Genomic DNA, 14,011 nt, shown 5'->3' on the forward strand with positions numbered 1-14,011 from the left:
TGAAGCCGCGTGAGGTGAGGGCAATAGATGATGACATCACGCCACATAAGAGCAGCTGAAATGCGCATCAAAAAAAGAAAGAAAGAGAGAAACCCCGACCGACATACACACACACACAGAGAGAGAGAGAGAGAGAGAGAGAGAGAGAGAGAGAGAGAAAGAGAGCGAGAAATATTTTTCATGATGAGATTGAACTCTGCAACTTCTAGTTTTGTAGCCTTGTTAGTAATTAAATCATATAAAACACTGAAGGTTCATAATTCAAAAGAAAAATTTCCACATTTAAGAGTGTAAACATGTTCAAAATCATCTTTTGTCTGTCAACTAACCAATCTGCAAGACTTAAGTTTCGTTGGCAAGTAATGATCGTAAGGACACACATACTCAAAATTTTTTTTTTAAAAATGGAACATTTAAAATAAAATTTGCTAAAATTCGTGATATTAACAACTTCAGAACCAATTTATTGTCTCCAGAGACTATCCAGTATCTCCATTTCAACCCTGCAATAGTTTCACTGGCTCATAAAGATCCATAAACTTAATGAAGTTTTAAATAAACCATAAAAATGTATATTTTATCAAAAAATTGCCAAAACTCGATTCATTAAAATCTTGATAACCATTTCAATAACTCTAGAAACTATGCAGCAAATTATCAAAACTCAGAGAGGCCCCTCGTGCCGGAAAAAATGACAAAAAAATATTCAAAAAACTTAAAAACTGAACTTTTAAAAAATTGCTTATATTCATCAAGTTAAAATCCTGGAAAACATTCCTTTACACCTAGAAACTATAAAGTAACCTAGTATCAAACCCTAGTGGAGCTTCCTTGACTCTTGAGGCCGGAAAAACCCAAAATTTGACAACAAAAAATTTAAACTGAAAAACTGCAATTTTTATCAAAAAATTGCTACAACTTGTGATATTAAAAAGTTGAAAAATATTCCATGGCCAATAAATTTTTTCAGTAACTTATTATCAGACCTTCCGGAAAGTTTTTTGGCCCCTGCGTCTGGGGCGAATAATGACGTGAGTAATGAAAAAATGTCAAAAAAATTGAAAAAAAAATGCACGTTTTGTCAAAAAAAAAATGCTAAAATTCGTATGTTAAAATGTTGAAAACCATTCCATTACCACTAAATATGCAAAAATCTATTATCAAACCCTACACAGGTTCCTAGACAGCTACGGGTCAACAAACTCAAAAATTTTTAAAAACCTTGAAAAAATTATGAAAATTAGTTTTAATTTGCGTGTTTTTGTTTGGATTACCAAAACATAGAGCTTTTAAAATGGTTATAAAAAGTACGTATGTATAGCAAAAGACCTGTATTTATTTCAGAGTGTAAAAATGTTCCAAATCATCTGTTGTCTGTCAAGTAACCTATCTGCAAGACTTAAGTTTCGTTCGCCAGTAATGATCGTAAGGACACACATTCAATATTTTTTAAAGAAAAAATGGAACATTTTAACTAAAATTTGCCAAAATTCGTGCTATTAACAACTTCGGAACCAATTTATTGTCTCAAGAGACTATCCAGTATCTCCATTTCAACCCTGCAATAGTTTCACTGGCTCAAAGATCCATAAAGTTTTAAATAAACCATAAAAATATATATTTTATCAAAAAATTACCAAAACTCGAGTCATTAAAATCTTGATAACTACTCCAATAACTCTAGAAACTATGCAGCAAATTATCGAACCTCAGAGGAGGCCCCTCGCGCCGGAAAAAAATGAATAAGAAATATTTAAAAAAACTTAAAAATTGAACTTTAAAAAAAATTGCTTAAATTCATGACGTCAAAATCTTGGAAAACATTCTTTTACACCTAGAAACTATTAAGTAACCTAGTATCAAACCCTAGTGGAGCTTCCTTGGCTCTTGAGGCCGGAAAAAGCCAAACTTTGACAAAAAAAATTTAAAAACTGAAAAACTGCAATTTTTATCAAAAAATTGCTACAACTTGTGATATTAAAAAGTTGAAAACTATTCCATGGCCAATAAATTTTTTCAATAATTTATTATCAGACCTTTAAGGAAGTTTCTGGCCGCTGCGTCTGGGGCGAATAATGACGTGATTAATGAAAAATAATTATCAAAAAAAATAGAAATTTGCGCGTTTTATCAAAAAAAAATGCTAAAATTCGTGATGTTGAAATGTTGAAAACCACTCCATTACCACTAGAAACTATGCAATAATCTATTATCAAACCCTACACAGGTTCCTAGACAGCTAATGTCAACAAACTCAAAAATTTTCAAAAACCTTGAAAAAAATTATGAAAATTAGTTTTAATTTGCGTGTTTTTGTTTGGATTACCAAAACATAGAGCTCTTAAAATGGTTATAAAAAGTACGTATGTATAGCAAAAGACCTTTATCAACTTTAAACAGCCTTAATTTTAAATTTTAGACTGCCCCAACAAAAAATTCGAAAAATGACGAAAATGCATTATTTTGCGTTCAAAAACTGCTAAAAATGATCTTTCAACCGTAAATTAGGGCCTTCCCAGTAGCTTCACTACACAAAGCACCTGAAGGACTACTAAACGCGGCTAAGTGCCTCTAATGAAACTTAATGTCCGCTGGGAGCTACCTGTTTATCCGTTTTTTAGGACGAGAAGTCAAATGGGTCAGACAAAAAAACGGTCAATCGAAAAAAAAATCGCATTAAAAAAAGGCCAACAGGACTAATATAATTGCTACAAACTTCGTTTGAGAGCAATTATAAAGATATGCCTTTCCACATTTTCTTTGCAGCAAAATTTCTCACCAGAGTAGGCCGTAAGAGCAGGCACCAAACTAGCATTGTTCTCCGTAGCACCAACAAAGAGGGCGAAGTCACACCTGGCACCTCTAGATGCACACGAGAATGCGTGCTCAAGTGAGGAAAGATCGACAACTGATGGCTTAGTGTTTGGCATTGCAACCACCATTGTCACTCCTCCAGCCAATGCAGCTGCAGTGCCAGAAGCCCAGTCTTCTAAAATTCATACCAACTGTCAAATACTAGAATTGTTTCCAATTTCATCACTTCAGAGGTCATTTTTATCAGATCTCCAAACTGTTTCCCTATTGAAAAAGATTCTTGCCTTCATAATCATATGTGAACAAACTAATGCATGCACTTGCACTGGTTATTGTTTGAAAAAGCTTCAAATATCAATTACAGAGGCACGAATTCAACAGGGTGAATAAGAAAAGTCCCCGTCTTCCTCTTCAGGGGCCATATAATATTTCAATCATTTCGATACAGGAATACCATTGTTGTCACCGTCCGTTACATAGTTGCAGCCAGTTCATTCTACGTTTCTGAAACCAGTTCAGACTCACTCAACTTGCTGTTCCGACCCACCTTGGTGGGGGAGGGAACTATATGCACAACTGGTTTCTTTGTTCAGTCAAAATTGTCCCATCGATGTATTCATCGGAGAAAGTTGTGAGTGGTACTATTAGACAGCCAATCCAGCGCAGCAGCGAGAATTGAAAAGATTTTAATTTCGTTTTTTTTTTTCAACGGAATTATAGAGATTTAAAGTTCTAAGAACATATTTAACTGATCATATTTAACTGATTTCTGTCGTTTTTGTTCACATTTTCAGAATTTTTCCTCAATTTGGCTTTATTATTGAATTTAACTTTAAGGGCAGAGGAGTGTTGATGATCTGTTTGATCCAAATTTTTGGCTATTATTTTGGCTAAACAAAGCTTAGTCTTTTCTCATAAAAACAAAGCAACAATATTGCTTCTAAAGCACACTGGAAAACACTATAACCTCAAAAATGCTAAAACTGAAAAATGCTAACACAATCTTCCCAATTTCAGAAGGCAAATTTCTGCTTCCGCTTCCTATGAGAGTGTTCTGGAATTAAAAGTTCCCAGTTTTTTCCTAAATTAACTCGATATCCAAAATTCATCTATTATTTTTGATACAGACTTTTTGTCAAATTATATATGTCTCTAACAGTTGGAACAATTGCATTTACTTTATGGGATGAGCAGCAATATCAAGGCTGTTGTTCTAATTGTGAATTTTTAGAAAAGAATTTCTTTTAAAAAAACATTTTTGTTTCTTTCATATTCATACCCCAAACGTTATTAAATTGGAACACTTTCAAATTATGGCTATCGATGTCTCCCATTTAAATGAAGGGCAAGTCTAGTGAACATCTATTATATATTCAATTAAAAACTCTGCAATTTTGAGTTCTATTTGTTTGTTATTATGTAGTCATATGACTAGTCTCACTATTGACGGCACCCTAAGCAGCTATAAAACGTTGTTTGAAGCGAATGCTTATCTTTTGACTTGTTTTAAAAACATTTGTTTTAAAAAACAGTAGATTTTTAACTTTTGGCCAATTTTCATCTTTTTATCTGTGAATTTGTAGCTTAGTCTCAGCAGAGAGGACGTATATTCCTTGGTGCAAGATTTAATTTGCCGTCTCTGCATGTTTATGTTTTAAGGAATGGTTTTTGCCTTGAGTACTAAAAGCTTTCATAAAATTTTGTGATTTTGGAATATATGGGTGTCACGCCCCTATTTCGTCCCTCATAGTTTCGTGATGATATTCCTTAAAATATCCATAATTCAGTGCTTTATATTAATTAATATTCATTTAGTTTCAAGTTCATATATAGCCAGTATGTCCATCTAGGCCTGTTGCCCTTAATTTGTTTATATTTACAAAAAAACAACCGCAGATTGACAGTTTTACTAGCAAACACTTCAAGTGCCTAAAAGCCTCAATATTTACTTTTTTGAGTTTCTTGAAGATAAATTCACATAATCAGTAAATAACTTCAAGAGAGATTATGTACTTGGTGAAGTAATTATTCTGATAAAGTAGGTGCTAATACGGAATTGTATATGTACTGAACAAACACCAAGAGACGTACAAAAGCCGGAAATCGCCCTACTTGAAAATCAGTAAATATTTGCGAAGGACCAATACAACTCAAGGCACAATCTTGCGGAACCCACTATCTCCAGAACACCAGCGAGCCGACTCAGAAACCAGTTGATAAAAACTAAAACTTTCTTTCTATTATTGTAACTTTGCTTTATTTTAACAGAGAAAATAATAAAAGATTGAACTGGCAATTCTTTTGGAATTTCTTCTAAGTCAGAGACTACTTGTTAGAAACAAATGTTGGGATCACAAATACTTCTAAACCAAGGCAACTAGTGGATATATCGCACATCCGAACCGCTCAATAAAAGGCTATCACTAGCTAGCTTTATTAAAAATATATCTGCTAAAACCCGCACTGTGAAACATCAAAATAAGTCCTTGGAAAAAATGGCAATAATTACTTTAGATTATCTCCATAATTTACATCAATAACACCAAGGATAAGAACTTTATAAATCAGTGCGTAACATGGTGACAGGAGTTATTAACTGTTTTCCAGTTTAACGAACCAAAACTTTGATTAATTTCTTGATAACTTCGATATTTTCTTCCTTTATTTTGTTGTTTTCTCTCTTTTTCTTCATTACCTTAAGAGCCTCCAATCATCCAGAATCACATCCAGCTCTTCCTTCTCGAGTAAAATGATAACGTACAAAGCAGTAACAAAGGAAAGAATGGGTGGAAACTGTGTTTGTGTCTCTGTGGACTAAGTGTAACAACAATTCAAAAGTGTTTGAGTGGACAATAACTGGAACAAACTCAACCACAGCCGCCACAACGGACAAAAACAACACAGGGTATTTGCAAACGAGGATATTGTGAGTAAATGAATTTGTAAAATTAATTTTGGTGCTTTATTTATGTCAATTTATAAAGAACAAATTCTCCCTGCTATTAATAATTGTCGCGCTTCCCCCAATTTTGTTGAACATATCGAAGGCAATAACATCAACTACACCCATAACAGCAATAAAACACAAGCTCAGATAGTAACCGCTTTTTCCTCTTCATTTTATAAGTCTATCGTTATTTATGTGCTAGATAAAGATGACAAACGTGTCGCAATTTATTTGACAGCAAAATTTTAAATCAGAAATCTCGTAAATTTGGAATTATCCGTCACAAACTTCAATCTGATAAAGAAATTAACCTTGATAACATCATCACTGATTATCAGATAACATCAGAATAAGCTAAATTACTGAAACCATCACTTAAATATTAACTAAAAGAGGGCAAAACATAAATTTAAACAAAATAAAAAATAGAATCAAACAGTGACTTCGGTCAATTATGCTGTTGCCTATCTGAGTGCAGCTTCCACAAGGCCTGTGCGGTCGTGGTCCCCACGAATTTTCCTAGACTAAGGGGCACTCTTTAGAGGTGAGACTTCGGCGGCCCATACGGCTTCAACGATATAAGTCTGACGATTCGACCGGAGCTTTAGGAATAGGCTTATAAGCAGCCCTTCTTTATTATTTTTAGAACGAATGGTTTCAGTAGTTTCTTTTGATATTCTTGTGCTATTCATTTAACTGTTGTCTTCACTTCAATCCCCTTAATCTCTCCATTAAGTTAAGTTAAGCGTGCTATTTAATACTTTAGGACGAAAACAAGACTGATTGAACAAAAAGTATATAAACTAAACGGGTAAAAAGCAAAATGGCACACGCGCAGATCAACACCACGCCCTTTTCCGGATCAGAAACGGACAATTTTAACGAGTTTGAACAACTAATAACAGGTGCAATCGGAGTCGCAGCAATCGCAAACGCACAACAAGCGAACTTTTTGCAATTACATTTAAATGGAGATGCCTTGCGATACTTCTTGACCTTACCAGAGGCTACCCGACTAGTCTTTGAAGACAGTATAACAGCTCTAAGGAACAGATTCACGCAGGATAACTTGAGAGAAATTAGAATCATAAAGTTAGAAAATCAAAAGTTCAATCCAAAAACAGACACAGTTAAGAATTTCTTAGTAAAGTTAAGAACAGAGGCCAATAAAGCATATCCAGCACCTGAAATAGTAGTAGCGGCAGCAGGAGGAGGTGATGCTGAAGTCCGTAGATTCGAAAGAGACAGCAGCAAGAGAATCTGCCATTGAAATGTCAGAAAATCGAAAAAACGAGCAAATAAAGCGTTTTTTCATTAAGTCTATGCCAAACTGGCTCAAGCCTAAGCTCTTAGAAAGGCCAGACACAGATACAATAGATCAGTTATGCACCTTAGCCAACAAATTGCAATAAGGGAGATGTGTAATAGAGAAGAGTATTTTGACGACGGATTTAATGAAATAACGGAAACAAACACTGATAAAATGTTGAAAGCAATAACAACTATTTCAAATAATCAAAAAGAACTTGAGCAAAAACTTGAGCAGAGAATAGCACCTAAAAATGAGCCCCTGAGCCCCCAGAACAAGACCCAGTTAATATTTTTACACCACATTATCCACAGCAAGTTTATAAACAAAGTTATAGACAAAATTTCCGCCCCCAAAACCAAAATTATCGACCAAATTATCCCCAATATCAGTCTAGTTATCGCCAATTTCAGCCAAAATATCGGCCCCAGCAACAATACGCCCCTCGTGCTAATAATTACTGAGAGTTTAGACCGCAATTTAATGCCCCTAGTCCGTTTTATTATAACGAACAGCCACAAACTCGTAATTATTGGACCGAACCTTCAGATAGTCCCCCATTTATTCACCCATCTTATGTTAATAGACCTGTTTATCGGTTCCCAACAAAAATACCCCTCAAAACCTTCTTAGACAGGGTATAGTTTATGATAGTCCAGCACCAGTACACAACCGATATAGCACTCAACAATCAAATCAGTTTAATCGTGCAAGTAACTCTCAAAATAGAAATATGAGAGGTATGAATTTCCCATTTAATCAACAAAAAAACTAATAAAGCCACCCAACTTAAAAAAAAACAAAATAAAAATTATAAAAACTCAGTTAACTATTATAACGAAAGCACGTCTAGTCCTAGTTTAGATAAAGTAATAGAACCAGTTTATAACAAAAATAATAAAAAGCGTAGAAAACGCAAAAGTAATAATAAAAGTAAAGTTAATAATTCTGTGCAACTCCCAACACAAGTACCTCAACCAGTACCAAAGCCAATACCACATGTGCAGCAACTATTCAGCATTGTCCCACTTTTAGGCAGAACATTATCCTATGTTAAAGTTAAATTTAATGGAGAATTAGAAAGACGCGCACTAGTTGATACAGGAGCATTTGCAAATGTGATAAGTCGTGAGTTTTACAAGGAACTAATTAATACAAATATCAATTCAATAACAGAAATAGAAAAGCCAGATCTAGACAAAGTTAAAATGGCAAACGGCAACATAGTTAAAATTGATAAAGCAAATAAAATTACATTTAAATTGGGCACACAAACATTTACAGAAGATTTCCTTGTATTAATTGTCACAACTCCTGTAATCCTAGGCAACCCATTCTTTTTTAAACATAAAGTAAGCATCTGCCCAGGACAAAGCTACATTAAATTCCCTGATCAAACACTACAAATAAACGAAATAAAGCCAGAAAAGCAACCTAGAAGAGTGGTAAAACGTAAAAAATTTGGAGTTTATACACAGAAAAAGCAAGTCTTACAGCCAAATCAACAAGCAGTATTAGAATGCAAGTTTTGTGATAAACTAGAATCATTCACTGAACTCTGTGGGGTAATAATTCCAAACGAAATATTTGAAAAAGACAGTGAAGTAATTTTAACATCCTCTTTAAGTAAAGTTGCTGAAAATAACATTCTGTACATCTATGTCCTGAACATTACCGATCACCCAATTACCATAAATAAAGGCAAAGAAATAGCCAAATTTTCATTCTTAACATCAGACCAAGCTGAAAAGTTGTTAGAAGTAGATCCTCAATTAATTAATGTGGCAAAAATGAGCGAAAATTATTTAACAAAATAAATCAACTAATTCAAGTTACAGACACCCCAAAAAGAAAAGCTCAACCAGCGAAACCAGCACCAGAATATGAAAAACTATGGTTCCCAACGCCTGAAACGTGCCCAGATCCGACAAACTTGTCGCCCTTGCAGAGAGATATCTATGAGCAACTGCTAAAACTGCAAGAAATGGAGAAATTAGATCCTAAGGGTAACCATCAGGATAAAATAACATTTTGAGCAAGTTTCCGTGGGAAAAATCAGCCCTCAATGATGAGCAAAAAGCAGTAGTAGGTGAATTATTAGTCGAATTCAGCGACATTTTCGCATAACACAGATTTGACGTCGGATATAATACAGATTTTAAAAAAAAGTTAACTCCAGAAAGAAGTATACCAATTTATGAACAAGGTCCTCCAACACCTGTGCATTTGAGAAATGAGTTACAAGTAGAACTAGCACTAATGCATTACTATGGTCTGATAACAACTTTGTCTAAATCAATATATAGTAGTCCACTTTTCGCTCAAAGAAAGAATTCAGGAAGACTCAGACTATTAATTGACTTGAGAAAAGTAAACCACTTGTTGAAAAATGACTACGTGAATACCAACTTCCCGATTTCCAACATGAGTGACGCAATAAATTACTTTGCCGGGAAAAAATTGTTTACGAATTTTGACTGTTCTCAAGCATACCACTGTGTGCAAATGGCAGACGATGTATCAGTGCAACTGCTAGCATTTAACTTTGCTTCGAGAACTTATGCATATAAATGTCTCGCACAGGGATTGAATAAGTCAGTAACCGGATTTAGCTCTTTCATTAGACATTATTTGGACCCATGTTTAGCATCAGGAAACTGTACCCAGTTTATGGATGATATTGGAAATGCAGTAACAAATTTTGAACAATTGGTACCCTCTTTACGAGAAATTTTTACGTGTATACGTCAATCTGGATTAAAATTGTCACCCGAAAAGTGTGAAATAGCAACTGACACAATGAAATTTCTTGGAAACAACATCAGTGCAGAAGGAATATCACCAGAAAATTCGAAAATAACAAAACGATTAATCGGCTGCACGCAATTCTTCCGAAATTACATTCCAAACTTAGGTGAAAAACTAATGTCATTTTACAAGCTCCTGAAGAAGGATGCAGTAATAGAAACCACAGAAGAACATGTAAAGGCATTAGAAGTAATAAAGAAATATTTAATGGAAGCATCGAATGTAACTTTGCGATTGCCAAAACCAGGGCTACAGTATGTAATTCTTTGTGACGCTAGTTACCACGGTGCAGGTTTTGTACTAATGGTGGAAGACTACGTAAATGAAACAGGAAAAAAAGAAAAGAAAACATACGCTCCCGTTTCGTTTGGATCGCATTTGTTTAATGCAACGCAATTAAAGTTCTCAATTTACTACAAAGAGTTCCTAGCTTTGTACTACGCGCTGGACTACTTTTCGCACTACATTTGGGGATCAAGTAAACAAGTAATTATACTCACTGACAACAAAAGCCTCACACAATTCTTCCAGTCAAAAGTAATACCGCCATCTCTTTGGAATTGTTTAGACAGAATACTCGCCTTTAATATAGTAATTGCTCACATTCCTGGACGCGCTAATTACGCTGCAGATTTCCTCTCTCGATTGGAGAACGACAAAACAGCAACAATGTCTAAAATTAACAGATAGAATTCCAGTCCGAAAAATAGAAATTGATACAGAAGCACAAAATCCTGATGTTGAATTGAACGTATTATTTGATATTGACAATTTTGATGACGAAGCTAACAACGCTGAACTAGAAGTCCTTAAAAAACTCCGAGTTTACGAACATTATAAAAAACAACAAAATATTTCATCAATCACAGAAATTCAAGGGCTATTTAAACTTAAAAGAAAACAAGAAATAAATTCAATTGAGTACCCAAATCCATTAGATGAGTTCCCAGATCTTACAGACAACTTAATTAGCCTCAATTTAGCAGAGGAGCAGCAAAAAGACACAGACATTAGAACAGTAATAAGCTGGATACAACAAAATAATCAACAACCAGATTTAAAGTATGCCTCAACCAATTTAAAAAAGTACCACAAACACTTCAACAGATTAATTCTTGAAGGGAATGTCTTATACCGGAATTTCTATGATGATACTGGAAAAGTACTTCATAAACAATTCTGCGTACCTAAGCATTTGTGGAAAGAGACTATATACAGGCTCCATAATTCACAAACAGCAGGACATTTAGGCATTAAAGCAACAATTCAGGAATTTAGAAAGCGATTTTATTGTCCAGGCTTCACCGAACATTTCATTAGCTTCATTAAAAACTGCCTCACTTGTCTTCAACTTAACAGAGTACCAAAAAGTCAAATCACACCGAAACTGCAAGCAGTCAGTTCACTACAATCATACCCAGGAGATATGCTACAAATCGATTTAATAGGCCCCCTAAAGTCATCACAATATAAGTATGTTCTGAGTGGAATAGATGTCTTCACAAAGTACCTATTTGCAGTCCCATTAACAAATGGATATGCTGATACAGTAGCCAGAGAACTAGTAAAGGTGTTCTTCCAGCACAGCTACATTCCTCAAACAATACTTAGTGACTTAGGAACCAATTTCACTTCTGAATTAATGTCAGAGTTAGCAAGTTTAATAGAAGTGAAGTTAAAACATGCCTCACTAAAGCACCCTCAAACTATTGGAGCAGTAGAACGATCTCACGGACCACTGAAACGAATATTAAAACTCAATACTGAGGAACAATGGAAAGCCTGGCATAAATATGTTCCTCTTGCAACCTTTATTCATAATACTTCATATCATTCAGCGACAAATTGTTGTCCTTCAACTTCATTCCATGGCAGAGAACCCATAAAACCCCTTGACATACGGTTCACCAGAAAAATAATGGATGCAGTAGCAGTAAATTCCGATTTTGTAAATGAACTGCAAGATGCCATGATGCAAAAGTTTGGAGAAAACAAAGAAAAACTAACAACTGCATACTTGAAGTACAAAAAGTATTATGATCAAAAAGCATCAGCAAAACCGATTCTGGAGAAATCACTCTGTTTACTTTTGAATCCTAAGCTACTAGAACAATCAACAGTAATAGCTTCCCAAGTACAGAAATGGCTTTCGCTATATAAAGTGGAAAAAGCCCTTACTGATTCTAATTACATCATTCGAAAAGTAAATACGAACTACACCCAATGTGTTCATCGCATCAGACTGAAGCCAATTAAACCAAGTGAAACTCCTGAAGATCTCGAAGTCATCAATCCTGTAAACTTTCAACCTGATCCGTCGAGAAGACAACACATGGAACCTGACCTATTTGATAAACATATCCCAGAATTAATCAATGAGCAAGAAACAGAGATACAACAATCCAAGAAAGTGAAACAAGATCCAGTCAGAGTGACCATAAATGTTCCTCTAGGTGGACCATTAGCAGGACCAGCAGTAGCAGCACCTCCAGCAGCACCACCGGCCCCACCAAGGGTAGTAGCACCAGCAGTTAGACCACGAACTGCCCCAGTTAATCTTCCAGTAATTGATTCCTCAAGCTCAGATGAAGCAATTCCAAACTTATTTAATGAAAATAGCAGTTCAGACGAAAATTTAGCTGACCTAAACCTGAACGCAGAACAAATTGCCCGAATACCAGTTAATCCATTAATTGCTGACGAAATTAGACATCAAGAACCAGAAGTTCGTGTTCCTCTCGTATCATCTTCATCAGATGATGAAATGTTCCTACCAGCTCAACAGCCTCGCCCGTCAATAGAACCATTCGATAGTGACTCGCCTCCAGAAACACGTGAAGAACAATTTGCGTTAACTGATAGAAAATTAAGAGCCCGGCCTTATCACCCTAAACGACAACCAGAAAAAAGTGCTTTCAAATCACCAGAATACCAACAGAAGAAAAATGTCCAAGGATTTAAAATAACTAGACAAATATGGTTACACGATGAAGATAGGAAAAACCCTTACCTAACCAACCAAGTTAGAAGATCAGGCAGTCCTAGACCAAAAAACGCACGTGCCAGACTGGAACAAGAAAAACGTGAAGCAATAAAAGCATCAGCACAAGCAGCACAACAGTCAAATACACCAAGTAGAGAGACAAAACTAGATCAAGTTAGAGCAAGTATAGCAAAATATTCAGGGAAAAAGCCCAGCAGTTCAGCAAACAAACCAGTAACTAGATCTCAATCGAAAAAATCTCCACCAGGCTCATCTAATCAAAATTTAAACCATTTTAGTCAAGAAATAAATGCAACATATCTAAGTTCTCCAACAGATATCTTATATTCACCATACTCTTTTGCACACTGTATATCAGCAGACCTTGTAATGGCAAAGGGATTAGCCCGACAAGTCAAAAGCTGGTACCCAGCAGCCCCAAGTGCAATTAGAATGATATCCACCTGATATTGGCTCAGTTTTAATTTACTTCGACCCCATTTCTGAACGTTATATCTTCAGTTCAGTTACCAAATTTAGATACTACCACAAACCCACATACGAATCAGTATTAGCAAGCCTCTATGAACTGAGAGAAATAGTAATAGATGCAGGAATTACACACTTAAGTCTTCCAAAACTCGCCAGTGGCTATGATAAATTGGATTTTAACATCATTTTTGAGCTTATATGTCAAGTCTTCGACCCTCTACCCATAACCATTTATATCCATTAGCATGTACAGACCCAGTACAGTCTAGCAGTACCCTTCATTTGCCCCAAAAGCCCAACAAGCCTGAGCAATTTAGCCCTAAAGTCCAAAAATCGCCAAAAATTCGACAAATTTTGACCTCAAATCCTAGTTATTTTGTTATATCTCCAGAACTATTTGTCTGAACCTGGATTAACCTATTGTTCTGAAAAACCCTTATCCAGTAGAAGCGATTCCAGCTATAATTGAACCAATTCGACCCGTTCTAAGTACCAAAAACTTAGCCTAAAATTGACCCTTCCGAAAATCCTAGGTTCACTTCAGAAAAAAAGTCATAAAATTGTGAAAAATGCTCCCATCATCCCAAACTTTTGCGCTGCAGCATTTTTCAAGCCGAGGAACCGACATGCAAGTTTTGAAGCGGTTTGGAGAACTTTA

General features: G+C 35.3%; 1 protein-coding gene across 1 annotated transcript in view; it reads right to left on the minus strand.

Annotated features, from left to right (window-relative positions):
• The window catches only part of LOC142347932 (multifunctional protein CAD-like), a 155,846-nt gene that overhangs the window by 55,195 nt on the left and 86,640 nt on the right, over window positions 1-14,011 (minus strand). The window contains exon 21 of the mRNA XM_075399097.1: window positions 2,780-2,989. Within this exon, the coding sequence (XP_075255212.1) occupies window positions 2,780-2,989 (210 nt within the window). The remainder of the gene's footprint in view (window positions 1-2,779; window positions 2,990-14,011) is intronic.

The sequence above is a fragment of the Convolutriloba macropyga genome, chromosome 10 (assembly GCF_964194025.1).
Source record: "Convolutriloba macropyga chromosome 10, txConMacr16.3, whole genome shotgun sequence".
NCBI lineage: Eukaryota > Metazoa > Xenacoelomorpha > Acoela > Convolutidae > Convolutriloba > Convolutriloba macropyga.